The following is a 15232-nucleotide window of genomic DNA, read 5'->3' on the forward strand; positions in this document are numbered from 1 at the left end:
GATCGTAAATCAAGAAATTAATTATAAGCTTAATCTATGGGAGGCAGATTTAGTTTAAAGTCTTCAATTGAGATGAAGCAATTCTTAGTGGGTGGGACTCCTTCTAAAGAATCAATTGCGCGGAGTCCTGGTGGGATTCAAGAGGCGTAAAGAGCGCGACTGTACCTGAATCAGTTGGAGACTGAGTTCGGGCTCAATTACATTCCAGACTGAAGTTAATTGGTGGTAGGCGTCTGTAGCGGCATAATACATTTTGGTGTTCAATCTGGACTAGGTCCCGGGGTTTTTCTGCACTAGTGTCTGTTATTATTTTTTCCACATTATATTGTTTATCTTTATCATTGAAATATCACAAGTTGTGCATAGATCAATCACAGTAGATAGGTCCGACCTAGTTTGTTGGATACGACTTGATTGATCCTTGGATATTGGTCTTTGGTACCGTCCAAGAACTCTCTTTGAGATTACGTTCACGGATTCAATTCTGTAAACGTTTTGATCACAAGCGAGAAAGAGATATAACTCTAGACACTTTCCTTGATTGAGATTTTAATCTTGGAGTTGTGTTGAGTTTGCCCATACAGATTGTCTACGAAAAAGTTGGTGGTGCATTTTGGTACCCCCAATGTATTCAGAATCGCATCTATAAACTAAATAGTCGCTCTAGTGGATTGTACATTACCACTATTAGGATTATCGAATCCCATGATCTCCTTGTTTTGAAGAACTCACACGGATATCCCTTATTTTGAATGAAGAAGAAAATTGGACAAAAGATTTTTAAAATATAAAGTAACAATGTGCTTTCTAAAGTAACCAAAATACAATGTTTTCCTTCTAAAATAAGAGAAGTGCAATCTTTGTCTTCCAAAGTAATTAAAGAGACCATGTATCACATTCTTCTACGTCTTTCTTCTCGAAGGCAGGTCACTCATTTTGCAAAGCTTGTACCTTAGCAAAGACGGATCGATACCATCCTATGCTAAAGATACCAAACAAAACATTTCATTTTTACAATGAATACAAGGTGATATTTGTGTACCTATATATCCATAATGCATAACATTTAGGTATTTTATGGTTCTGGTTGATGTTTTAACCCGTTGGTCACATGTTGCATTGTTGTCTACAATAAATGTTGCATTCGCAAATAGCAAAAATTAAACGATTAAGGGATCACCATATTGATCATCCAATCAAATCCATCAGACCTGATAATTCTGGAGAGTTTACATCTAAAGAATTTGATGGTTTCTGTATGTCAATGAAATTGACGTAGAACATATCGTACCCCATATATACACTCAGAATGATCTCGCAAAAGCTACCATAAAAAGGTTACAGTTGATAGCCGGGAAGTTGGTTATGCTTTTCAACCTGCCTATTACGACCTAAGAGTATGCCATATTGCACACATCATTACTTATTCTCTTTAGACCCACCTCTAGCCAACCATTTTCTGCGCACGAGTTGGTAACTGGATATGAGCATATTCGATTTTGTGTCACATACGTGCATATTACCTCCGCGATGTACTAATATGGGTCCACAAAGGTGAGTAGGTATTTTCACGTTGGATATGAATCCAAACAATTATTCGCTTCTTACAATCTTTGACAAGCGGACTATTTACTGCTTGATTCTTGGATTGTCATTTTGATGAAACAACCTTATCGTCGTTAAAAATGACATCTCCCAATAACGAGTGCAAGAAGAACCCTGTTCTCAAGAGATAAAAATGACATCTCCCAATTGTGAACGGAATCTGCAGCACATAACTTTCATGTCTACCGGATATAACTATTTAAGATTCAATGTACATATTTATTGTATCAGTACTTTTTTTTTGTTGGCTAATTTGATTCAGACAAGAACGGAAAAAGGCAAAAAAGCTGGAGTTGAACCCATCAACCTCAATGGGGACGCAATTGTGACCTTTGTTTCTTAAGTTTAACTAATGTGCAAAATTAGATTGTGGGAACGGATGTGTTCCTGGTCTGCATATTAGTTATGGAAATTTGAAATGTTGCCGGGCCTAAATTTCCTAACATGGTGGGCTCGAGTTAGAAAAAGTATGAAAAGCTTCTTTGATACTACATCAACATGCATCAATGTAGGTTGATTACAAATACGATTTTGTAAATCTAAATGTGATAGAATCTTTGATTTAACTTCTCTAAGGATTTAAATGCACCTAACAAGAAGAACCAAAAGAAACTAGAAATTTGAACAAGTGACACAGAAATTAAACTTGAAGTTGAAACTACTTCCATCAGCAAGACTTAAAGGGAGATCTCTTTTACATAGTAGTATTTAGTGGCAGAAACAAAGCGATGGTTGTCTTTATTTTAGATATTACACGCTTCAAAACCTAAATGGTAACTAGTGTTCCTTAGCCGCCTGCCACCTCCAGCACCTGCAACTCCGAAAGAATTATCTTTGAAAGTTCAAGTGGGCTTCTGGACCAAAATTCTTCCATTTTCATCGTGCAGCAAATCCAAATACTCCCATCTTCATCAGGCTGACTGCACAGGTGGCATTAACAGCCTTCCTTTTGCTTTGAATGGATTGCAACTTGTGGCTGCCAATAGTAATTGCAGCAGCCTTTAGCATGTTCCGCGGATCAACAGATTTCAGTTGGATAAGCTACAAAAAAACAAAAAATTTAAATAAAAAGAAAAAGAATACCACCTATTATGAGCAGAGCTGTGAAATTGTAGCACTTACATGTTTATCACTCCCGTACCAACATGCCCTCCTTGGGGCGAAGTGCCATGTTGTTACTTGATTTTTGGTGATTAGCTTTTTAGAATTAATCCCATCCGAACAACCAAGGACATATCTATGACTGTACTATATGCACTTAGATGTATGGATAAGATTGAATTCAAGTAGCAAAGCACCAAAAAATTAAGTAGCAAAATTGTACTCCTCCCGGAGTGGGAGGTTGTCAATTGTGCTCTTGCACCAGGTAAGTGTTGTTGTTATCGTTCTTAAACCGTTTCATTATTGATTCAGCACAATGAATAGAAGTTTGTTTTGCAGCTTCAAAAACACACTTTCGGTATGAGAAATCTTCAACAGTACCGTCGGTTCTTACAACATTGAAACAACGAGAATTATACTTGGGATGGTACCCAACCTGTCAAAATTGCAAACAAGAATATATCATGAACTAAACTTGCAAATGAGTTGCAATGCAGAAATATTGTGGACGGGCATCTAGGAACCTAGAAATCAAGAGAAAACTATTACTTTGTTGTCGACAACCACATGAAGTTCTATGCTAAGAAGCTAACTCCAGGTAGACTTATGCATAACCTAGCATGATTGCCGTACACTTCTTGACTAAAGAACACAGAAACCTAACATATTCTGAATTTGATAATTACCTTAATTTCACGAAGTCCAGATCCCACCTTCTCATTTGCTCGGGGGTGATAACGCAAAGCATAAATCATTGTCTTTTTCTCGTCTTCGTTCAAAGAATGACCAACCGGATACCTGCAAATATGAAAAAGGGAAAAAAAATACTGTAAGGAACTTCACATATCTACCTTTAATAGCAAGGAAGAATAAAGCAAATGTGGAATTATGGATGAATATCTTACTTGTACAAGATGTTCTGCAATGTAAAGACCATGTCTAATATGTCATTTTCTGAAGGAGAAGCGTTACCAACTTCCTTTGGGATGCTTTCTGACTTAACGGGCGTAGCTGGGATTGCAAATCCATCTGCAAATGAATATTTACCCCATTTGTCACCCTTTGTAGGGGACGCCTTTCGTGCGTCTTTATAACTCGGTTGGGTAGATAACGTATTAAAGATATCCAGTTTGTCAACTTGGTAATCCTGCCAACATTAAAAGAACGGAACAGTTAAAGATTATAGAAACAACTGAAGGGATCAAGAATGGAAATGAACGTGAAAATCTAAAATATAAAGAATTAAGTACATGATATACATAGACAATGGTAAATTTGTTAAATTGTAAAATGTCATCAATATTATTTGCTGGTTGAGAGATGAAAAAGCAAGTATTAATCCAAGTATGACATACCTACATAATTCCAATAACCTACTTTTCTTTTTGCTCAAGAAAATACAAAGAGTAAAAAACTAAATTGATGGCATGGAAGCAGTGCAACAAAAAAGTAATGCTCCTAAATACTGGCTACCGTCAAAGAATCAATCTGGGGTTGTCCGAATTCTACAGTAGGTTTACTTCAATTCCAATTATCAATCCTCACCTTGAGCAAGTCATTTTCTTTCAACACATAGATACGATTGGCAATTTCAATGACAATATATATCAGTACCTTTTGCGAATAAATAATCTCAAAGTTGCCACCAGTGCCAATGGGAACTTTCTTTCCCCATGCAACTGCGTCTAGGGTCCCTGAAAGATCATCTTTAGCTTCATCCTTTGCAGCTTGGACGAAATTGAAGAGAGGTCTCTGCAAAGTTCCATGTGAAAACAAACAACAAAATGTTATAATGCTGTAAACATTACCAGGTTACATGATTATAAGTATGCATGGCATATGTGAGGACTAACACTGAAGCATGCTTGATTAAATGGAGATGGAGTGGATGTCTGAGTTATTAATCCTTTGGCAGTTAAACCGAGAAACTCCCCTGTAAAAGACAAACGATCTGCAATTAGGAGCAGATGTTCTTCAAGAATACTCTTTCCTATATCAGATGTTACAGACTTCAAACTCTGCAAATCAGACAAAATAAAATATAAATCCATGGGCAAAACTGTAAGATACTCGATTTTAAATGCTTATGTGAAGAAGTATGGCCAGATTTCCTCACTCTGAAAAAGTGCGCCCATGCAGCCTCTATCCCATAGGCATGAGATACATCATTGATGCTGTTCGGGTAACTGCGTTCCCAATCAATTAGATCCATAATGGGGAGACAGGCATTCTTAATAATACTCCAGAACTTGAGGTTCTTGAATTTTCTGGCCATGGAAACTCTTAGACACAGTTCACCAGAAGAACTTGTACGAGATCCCCTGGGCAAATCATTCCACACGATATCTACTTTCTCAACCTCCACGAACCCTAAGCACCAAACAAATAAATTATCAGATTATATTTGAAGTATTCAGCAAAAAAGATATAACCTGTATCTCTCTAGTAATTCATTCATTTACCCTATCCCAAACTCATGGAACTTTACAAGACAACAAAATTGCCAAGTTACACCACCAGGGTCAAAACTGAGCACACCCATACAGATGTTTGGTGATTCTGGACCTTACTTTCTTCTATATACTTTCTTCTATATAGCAGTATAAAGTTCTTGACACTTGAAAAACATAAATCTAATAAGACGTTAAAGACAAAAAAGCACACATTAACAGAAGGAAGACCACTTTGTACATGCCATCTCAACGTTTCTGTTACAGTTACAATAATGATAGTCACAGAGTACCCTCACGACATTTGCAGAACTCTTAACAGTGAATAGACAAATAAAAATATCAAAAGATTCACTATCACATTCTAGACAAAACTTTTAAAGAAGAATACAAAGGAAAAGATAATGGCCATGCACTGACAAGATAATGGAATAAAATAGCCTAAACAATTTACTCTAAGAAGAAGTACTGATCTTATGCGTTTATGTTGTTGTCAATTTCCGATGTGATAAAGATGAAACTGCCATTCTACGAGACGTTTTTCAATATATCAAATATTTGAATAACAATTACAATTAAAACCTATCTATTCTACGTCACTAAAAATACAAAGTTGCTTTGTGTCTCCCTCTACCCCAACAGTTGCCATTACATCCGTGATTGCCACACAAATCTTATTCATCCATTAAGTCACTGAATTTATATTCAGGCTAAAACTAACTACTTTTGAGAAGATATGATGCTAAAACTTGCAGGCAACATACAACCAGGTAAATGCAGCTTGGTAAAATAATTGTGCAAAAAAAAAAAAAAAATTGTGTTGAAATGGAAACCTTTGATGACTGTCCCAAGCAAAAATGGCATCATCACGTCACGAACACCAGCCAATGGGTTGGAACAACCCTCTTCGATGTCAACAGTCCCCACAATACAACTGGTTTCAGGACCAGCCATCGAGCAATGACTGCAATTAAGTTAGCTAAGTCAAAGTAGGAAAATATGGGGTTTAACTAAGTAAATGTGTGTTAGATGCTTTAACAAATTAAGATGTTGGAAAGTGTTCTAGTGTTGTACTGTACAAAGATGTGTTACATGATAAGCAAATAAACTAGCCATGATGATGTCAATGTCCAGCACACTTATTAAACAAAAAAAAATTACGGATGTAAGTAGTCTGCATTCCTTGACTCTACTTCAATATCTTACACGGCAGGGAAATATTCTATTTGTGTTATGCTCTTGATTGCATTCACAAAAGTCCTTTAAATTCTTATCTGTGGTTTGCATTATTTTTCCAACGCGTGTAAAATGGTGAGGGTTTGTGTAACATAGACAGTGTAGGGTCTGTGTAGCATAGAAGAGTAAGCAAGATCAGGATAAAAAACATGTAGCTTTGTCTCTGCTATTTAATAAGAGCAACCTTCTGCTATCAAGATGCATGACTGGAAGTTCAAACTTCTGTTTGCTCAAGTTAGAGCAACAATTCTTTTCAAGAGCACTCGATATAGATGCAACATTCAGCCCTTTCTTCTGCATCTCTTCCTGAAAATTTGTGCGAAGTAAGGGCTAAGAAAACTGGAATACAAAAGGCAACAGTTCACGCTGAGAATATCAGAGTTGTAATACCTTGCTAATGTGAAAGTGGCAGATCCATGGACTAAGATGGGTCTGACAATTTTCTTCAGAAAAACTAATATCCGCAACACATAGCAAAAGAAACTCGATTAGCCTGGTAATTGACTTAAATACTAACAGATTAGTAAGCAATAAGCATCATCATGAAAATTCAGAAACTCACACAATTGCAGTGTCAGAAATAACTTCTGAAAAAAGAACTTTCTCCAGATGACTCTTAACTTCTATGGCTCCATACTCAGATCCATAATTCAATCTTTTTAGTTTCTTAGACAGAAACAGTGTTACATTCTGGACCTCCGCTGTCTTCGTCTTTGAAGACATCAATAATTTCTGTAAGATCAAGTTATTAGGACTCTATAATCACTGCTAAACTCATATTTTACATGAAACTAACTCTACAAGTAGCGAATTCATGAAAACAGATCTAAAGTAATAATATAGAAAATAGCACAAGCAAACCTTTAGCTTCAGCAATAAAGAATCTTCCACACTAGAAAGTGGCTTATCTAAGGCGCTATATGCTGCTTCAGAAATGGAGCATGCAGCCAATGAGCCCACAGGTTCGCCGCCACATCTTCTGTCACTGCCAGTACTAATCTGGCAAGATTTCTCATCCTCAGTGGATGTAACCTTATCAGATACACCATAAGAGAATTGGACAAGCTGGTTTCCATATGCATTCCTGACCGTCCCATCATACGCAAGGTATAAATCACGCATGTAGAACATAATCTTTCGACACAAAGTTCCTGGAATCTCAGCATTTTCTCCAAAAGAACTATCCCGGTTTGACACTGAATGCACATAACATTCTAAAGGGTCCAACCCACTCAGGAAAGAATTTTCAATCACGGCGTAAAGAATGTGGGATCCAGGAGTATCAACATCTCTATGATTCCTTGTAGAACATGAAAGCATGCTGGGCACTCTGAATGATAATGGAGCACTCGAATGTTGTAAACCAAGACACAGGCTTTGGTGAACTAATTTCAGTAAACTACCCTTGCTTCCAGATCGAACCATAGCAAGCATCGAGTTTTCCTTCGATGCATAATGGTACACCAGCCTTTGGACATCACGAAAGACATCCTGATATGCACCAATGTTTATTTCGGTCAAGTCATATAACCTGTTGTCATCATCCACTTCAAAAGTTTCACAATTATGAGTGTCTTCACTATCTCTCAGAAGATTCTCCATACACGTACGATTTATCAAAAAGTCCTTGGTTCGAAATGCTTGGGTAGCTTCTAGTAAACCCATGCTCACTTCCTCAACCATATTTCCTCTGGAGCATGAATTAGAAGATAGGTATATATCTGACAAAGAAACACTAAAACCCCTCATTGATATCCATTCCAACAAAATCTCCTGAGCAGAAAACAGGATGTCAAGAGTTTTATCCCCATAATTCCTGACCAGAGTAGAGTAAATGCTATCATCCGTATCTTGCAGCCAAGCAGACTCCAGTGAAGAAGATAGTATCTCTCCCTCAGATATACAAACACCATTCACTGGAAAATCAAAATTAAAGTCTTGGGGCATCAACATGCTCAGTAGCTGCTTACCAGTCCACATAGATATCTGAAAATTGGGTGCTTTAACAATAGCAGGAGAGCGAAAATGATGAGAAGCCAACATCTCTAACTGCTCGATGGGTCCCTGATGCAAGCACGCTTTATCCTCCCTCACTTCTGGTGTGGGTGCTTTCACAATGGCAGGAAAGGGGGAAAGATGAAGAGAAAACATTTCTAACTGCTGAATTTGTGCTTTTTTCAAGTAAACATCATCTTTCCTTAGCAAATAAGCAGCAGCTAAGCTATCATGACTCAATGAAAGTAGGCTCTGTCCATTTTGTCCATTTACTAGTTGCTGGTTCAAAGTAACAAGCTCCCTCAACTCCACCCTGGAGTCAATGGATTGTGGAACATAACATTGAAGACAATCACCATCAAAATCTCCACGGAGAGGATCACATATAAGAGGGTTTAAGGAAGCAACTGAGCCTGTTGGAAGGATCTTAACAGACAAAGCAATTATAGAGTGTTGATGCAAAGATGGAGGTCGATTAATCATCACAAGATCGCCTTCTTCTAAAGGCCTATAGACAGCGTCACCAATTTTCAGATCGTCCGTCTTGAACACGCAAGCCTTTTTACCCTTTCTCCTTACAATAAGGACTCCCTTTTCCAGAAGACGGGAATTGGCACACATATTTAACTTTTGCCAATTCCACGAGTTTAGGCACTCAGTAACCTCCAACCTTTCTGCAATATCATTTGGTATACCAATTTCACCCAATTTGACCCTCGGGTCACCAACAATAACCATACGGAAAGAATTATCCGTCATCTTGCCAAGCATAACATCTTTAACCCATTGATGACCAGTTTTGGAAGAATCGGGTTTCTTCTTTGAAAAATCAAATTTATTGTTGAAAGAATCTAGTTTATTGCTGGACGACTTTCCACTGTTTAGCTGCAGTAAGAATACATGAACAAAATAAATAAGGGGATAACCAAAGTGTTAACAATCAAAGTTGATTGTGGAGCTTAGGGACCTATTATAATTCAGTTGATTTATCATTCCAGTTAGTGTTTGGAATTCTAAATACTTGTTACTGTTTTACTTGCCTTGGAAACACTTAAGCAGTCGGCCACGCGGGAGCCAAGTTCATTAGCACTTCTTTTAAAATCAACAAGCCTTTTGTAAGCTTTGGTACGATCATCCTGGCAAAAAACCGAGTTACGGAAGAATTATAAGACAAAAAATAAACATGAAGTCACCAAAAGATGGCAACCAACCAGGCACCTTTCCCTGAGACGAGAAACAATACTTACAAAAATCATACTCTGCCCAGTAGTGAGTAGATTTGCCATCTCCACCACGCGGCCACAATTGGGTGTAACTGGTATTGCAGAAAGAAAAAGCAATATTCGCTTTGGAACTACGCTTTTGACGAAGTTCGGATCAACATCCTTCAATATATTACAAACCTGAAAATGGGGACAAAGAAGATCATGGATCGATACATAAATCAAAGTACAACAGAGAAGGAACCACGATGAGAGCATGAGAACACCATATATGAGGGAATTTGTTTTCTACTCATTCTGACTGCCGGTTATGTTGGTCATACAATTGGTCAGAAGTCTATCACACTACAATACTTACCTGCACAGAAACCGCTTCAGGGGCCTAATCCATTAGTTACCGTTATCAATTGTTTTGCTAAGGTCATCTTGGAGCTCTACCCTTTAACTAGGAAAGGATGCTATAGCCTATCGGTCTTAAAGAAATTTCATCTTCCATGTATTCTAATCTTATAGAGATATAAGTGTAGGCATGAAGCTGTGCATCAGAGTATATTCTATCAAAAGAATATGAATGAGAATGAAGTACCACACATGATGTTACCTGTAATGGTGTCAGAGATCTTCTGTGGGATTTATAATCAGCTTCTACTTGTTGTGGGTCTTTCATAATAAAATCCCAGTAATCCATTGGCAGTTCAAGACCCTTATTGAAGTACTTCCTAGGAATCTTTTCTGTCACTTCTACAATAATTTCTGAAATATTCTTTCCAAAATAATCTCTTGCACCCGCAGCTTTAAACTTCATTTTAGGATACCAATCAGTTGAGCTTTTCTGTTTCATGAACAAATCATTCTTTTAAATGAAGTAGCAAAAAGGATAGTGGTGGGCTTAGAAACCTTCATTGGGAGGGTAAAATAAAAGGAAAATACTAAAATAGGGACAAATGCAACACACTTACAACACAATATTTGCACGTAAATTGTTGAGCATAATATGGCGAAGCTGAAGTTTCTGTCATTGAGCTCGGGCCCTAGTACACATGCACAAGTAGATTAAGACTTCAGCTCTACCATCAGCAAGACATGGAGTATTTGCATATATACCAATAAAGATTAAATCAAATAAAACTTAAACCAAGAACGCCAAAAATACAGTTATTCTTTATCAACTTTCCAAAAGATATTATTGTAAATCAAAAAACATTGGCAAAATGGACAACCCATCCTTCATTTAGTTTATAATCAATGAGCCTCGTAATATCTTGTTAAACATCTGAGAGAGTTGATACTACTGGCACTTGTTGATAGCCAAATGCTGGGACAGCATATAAGAACCCCTGCATAATAATATTTAAGGGTACGAGTACCAAGGACTTAAGCTAAAGTGTTCAAGTACATACTTGCACCAGAAGCTGTTCAGCGCAAATCTTTTTTCAAAACGCCACAGGAATCTCTAATATTCACTTGATGTTTACATCTTTTACTTAGAGTGTGAGGCTTGACATAAACTCTATTCTTGCTCATTCCATATTCTACCTACAGGATTTTTTAATTATCTCAATCTGTCCTATTGCCTGGATTAAGATTAATGCTTTTGGGGCTTAATCCAACATTCTTTTGTTTAATGAATGTTTTGCTTACTTCCCGATTGATGTATTCTCATTTTTAGATCCTAAAGTTTTATTAACTAATGTGAAAAAGAAACAAGATTCTTAGTTCTGTTGTTTATCAAACAATAAATTTGACAAGAAAGTGTTAAGTTTGTGATCTTCTTAAAAACCGAGCTAAAAACAAACAAAACAAATCTATCAACCTAGAATATTGCAAACATTTTCAATTACAATTTACTAAATATCTTCCAACCTAAGGGCTATATCAAATATAAAAACTCAGCACAATGAGTAAGGTACCTGACCTTCGTCCTGACGGACTTGCAACCCGGACAGACTTGATTCAGAATTTCCACAATTTCTGAAGTGAAGAAGGGATGAAAAAGATCTATTGGCAATTTAATAATTCCATTATGTCCTGCAAATACATGAGAGCATAACTCGGCACATTTCAGAAACATGGAAAAGGCAATATAAGCATACAACTCAATAAGCGACATTCTTGTACATCTCTGTCCACACCTTCACAGGTTTTTATGTCTTTGGCCCCGCATGTTGTACACTCGGATGACATATTTGGTACCCCCATCTTAGGATCTGTAACATCATTCACGGATTCTACTGAGACAGCGGAGTGCTTTTCCTGAAAACAATATACACAAACATAACACAGGAATGTTAAAAAAAAAATACTCAAACAACCATCCAAATACATGCCGATAATTATTGTCCCTCCAACACCTAAAACTAATCAACTACCTTTAGTAGCTATATAATTAGAAAAGTAAAACATTTTATCGAACAACAAGTAGGCATTATAAGTGTAAAGCGAGTGATCATGTACCAAGTCTTCTTCAGTCAAAAGACTAAACTTTATGCCCGTCAAGACACCAGTAGGCTGCTCTAGAATCACGTCCTTATCCATACTGGCTGGCTTCACCTTTTCTTGTGTTTATACTTGCATCACCCTATACAGTAGATCTCAAAGAATGTTAATTAGAACCAATATGATAGAGTCTAAATCATCTTGGAAAGAGGAATTGGTAATTGTATGATGGGACTTGATGTTGAAAAATAGAGATCCATTCATTACGGCAAATAATTCCCAATCAATCATATACCAAGTTTTACGATACACCCAAGAGGAAACAATGAACACAGAGGCTTTGAAGCAAGAGGTGAAAGTTGCAGGCCTTACCGAAAAGAAGCATTAGAGCAGAAGCCATTGAACAGCTGAATACGAGAGTACCTACATGGAAAAAACTGCAACTGATTAGAACAAGTTGTACTCATCACAAACAAGTGAAAATAGACCAGTAGTCGAGAGAAAAAGAAAATTTAGTCTAAGCCCATTCTGTCATTATAAATCAACACTTAAATCAAAGTTCAGGTACCGACAGTACTCATTGTTAAGAACGGCACAATTCCTTAACAAAGATAGGCAATTAAATCAACTCATTTGTAGAATGACCAAACCATTAATTCAACAACATTCAGATAAAGAAAGAAAAAACCGAAAATCAACAAATTATAAAAACTAAACACAATTACACAATAGTGGTAATGTCATTGCTGACCAACTCAAGAAATCGAGACCTTCACTAACTCATTGTACTAGTATTATCCCCAGGTCATCATATTAAGATAAAAACAAGTTTCTACTCCACCAACATAGAAATTTACTCATACTTCACATGGTACGTAATCAGGTTCCAACATTAAATCAATGTTTAGTAACTTAGTTACTTCCTTAACAAAGAAAAGGAAAAATAATAAACTCTTTTCGGCTTTTACAAATCTTTGCTAAAACGATTCAACCTTCAATTCCACAACAATCAAACGAACAAAATCAAAAAATTATCGAAAATAAACACAACGCTAGTACTATCTCTAAAATCATTCCATAAAAATTAAAACAATTCTACTCCATTAAAAACAATAAAAACACGAATTTCCACATACTAAAAACCACCAAATTCTCACAATGTACTTAATCAAGTACCAACATTAACCAATCTTAAGTAATTTCCTCACAACAAAGAACAAAAATCAAAATCACTCTGTGATTTTTTCCGTCCTAAAACACTCAAATACAGGCATCAAAAATCACAAAATCAAAAAATAATTGAATAAAAACACAACACTAGTACTGTCTCTAAAATCATTCCATAAAAATTGAAACAATTATACTCCATCCAAAACAACAAAACGCGAATTTCAACATACTTAAAACCACCAAATTCTCACAATGTACTTAATCAAGTACCAACATTAACCAATCTGAAGTAACTCCCTCACAAAAAGACGAACAAAAATCAAAATCACTCGTCACTTTTCCGCCGTAACACTCAAATACAGCGCCAAAAAGCACAAAATCAACAAAAAATACTGAAATAAACACAAAATACAGATCAAATCAACATGCATTATCATCCAAACCAAGATTATCGCCAAAAAAAAAATAACATACAACGACGACAACTCTAACAACAACCTCAGTAACACCAAAAAAAACAATTTCAGAATCTATTCTTTTGATTAAGAAATCACTTTCTTCAAACACAATCATAATCACCGAATCAAAAAAAACTTTAACCAAAAGAGAAGAATGATGAGAACTTTTCCCCCCCTAGGTTTTGAGTGTTCTTACCTTTTTTGTGAATGCAGAATCAGCTCTGTTACACAGTTCTCTCTGCTTTTTCAATTACAGAGAAGAGAACGAGAACTTCAAGAAGAACTTCGATTCTCTCTAGAATCTACTCCTCTCAGAAAGATTTTAGAGAGAGGTGGTGGGATGGAGAAGTGTGTAAAAAAAAAGGGGGGGGAAATTGGAGCGCAGTCGAAGTTCACGGAGAGGGTGAAGACAAAAAGTTAAGTTTAATTAGAGCGTTGAGATTGGTTTTTGAGGAGGATTTAATGCCCCTCCTCCTCCTCCCCCGTACTATTAGCCTTCAATTCTAACCTTAATTACAAATCTACTCGTGCTCCTCCTGCTTCTTCTGAGGTTTATACTGACACCCCATTTCCCCCTTTTTCTTTCTTTAAAGTTTAAAGTCATTATTGTCATTCTCTTGGGACTCTTTAAAATATTAATATTAATGACTGAATTTGGAAAATTTATGGTCTCTTTTTTATTCTTAATCTGCGTGAAAATATTTAAACCTTTGTCTAAACCAAGACGGGGGAGTATGGATTAGGATAATTTGATTTCGGTCAAAAATTCGGTTAATAGTTCATTGCCTAGTTAGCAATTCGGGATTCGGCAAACGTACGGAACGGCAAACGTACGAGTATTATACGGTTTTGTAAAATCCAAATTCGGTCCAAAATTCGATCAATGGGACGTGATTCGTCATTAATTCGAAACGGCATACGTACGTGTATAATTCGATTTGTAAATGTGAGTTCGGCTCTGAAAATTCGGTATCTATATATAACAAATAATTTGTATTTATAAGGTCATAGACCAATTTTTATGCATGTGTGAGTTATTTAAGGAAAAAATAAACTCAATATGATGATATTAATAATATATACAACATTGGTTATCCAAGAGGACGTCGTATGGTGGTTTAGATGCTTGGTTAGTGAGTTTGAGATCTCTCTCACCTTCACCTTCAAATTTGTTCAGTCGTTTTTGTTTCTTAAAAATTACAACACGTCTAATATTCGGTCGTGTATGCTCGGGAGGCAGTAAAACCCAAAAAATGGAGTCTTTGAAAAGTAAAAGCTAAAGAATTTATGGCGAATTAAGCGGACGTATCATTCGGGATACGTAAAATTCGTGAACGATTCGCGAATAATCCGGGAATGCCACATAATACGCGACTTGGGTTCGGAGTTGCAAATGTACGTGAATAAGACGGTAAAATTCGTGATACGGAAAAATTCGTGAATGATTCGCGAATCATTCGCGAACTTACTAACTAGGGTTCATTGTTCATCAAAAATTTGGAACGGCTAAATTGATTCGAGAAATGAATTTGGCTTTCAAATTTCGGCATGCAATAAA

At 36.5% G+C, this 15232-nt stretch overlaps 1 protein-coding gene across 3 annotated transcripts; it reads right to left on the minus strand.

The window, feature by feature from the left end:
- Window positions 1–2251: 2251 nt before the first annotated feature.
- On the minus strand, window positions 2252–14053 carry LOC113276228 (DNA-directed RNA polymerase IV subunit 1-like). Of its 3 annotated transcripts, XM_026525805.1 has the most exons (21): window positions 13871–14052; window positions 12419–12469; window positions 12065–12188; window positions 11743–11863; window positions 11526–11638; window positions 10570–10641; window positions 10212–10442; window positions 9635–9790; window positions 9428–9523; window positions 7254–9272; window positions 6955–7124; window positions 6783–6846; window positions 6577–6698; window positions 5990–6120; window positions 4823–5076; window positions 4560–4724; window positions 4321–4458; window positions 3612–3853; window positions 3393–3504; window positions 2728–3142; window positions 2252–2646 (listed from the first exon to the last, which is right to left on the minus strand). In XM_026525805.1, the coding sequence occupies exons 3-20, from the start codon at window positions 12143–12145 to the stop codon at window positions 2951–2953; spliced, it is 4479 nt and encodes a 1492-aa protein (XP_026381590.1). In that variant the 5' UTR covers window positions 12146–12188; window positions 12419–12469; window positions 13871–14052; the 3' UTR covers window positions 2252–2646; window positions 2728–2950. The 3 variants fall into 3 exon arrangements, with proteins under 3 accessions (XP_026381590.1, XP_026381592.1, XP_026381591.1); XM_026525806.1 differs by lacking the exon at window positions 2252–2646 and having other exon boundaries at window positions 3001–3142; window positions 3393–3533; window positions 13871–14053; XM_026525807.1 differs by lacking the exons at window positions 11743–11863; window positions 12065–12188; window positions 12419–12469; window positions 13871–14052 and having other exon boundaries at window positions 11521–11630.
- Between the last annotated feature and the right edge of the window lie 1179 nt (window positions 14054–15232).

The sequence above is a fragment of the Papaver somniferum genome, chromosome 4 (genome assembly GCF_003573695.1).
Source record: "Papaver somniferum cultivar HN1 chromosome 4, ASM357369v1, whole genome shotgun sequence".
NCBI lineage: Eukaryota > Viridiplantae > Streptophyta > Magnoliopsida > Ranunculales > Papaveraceae > Papaver > Papaver somniferum.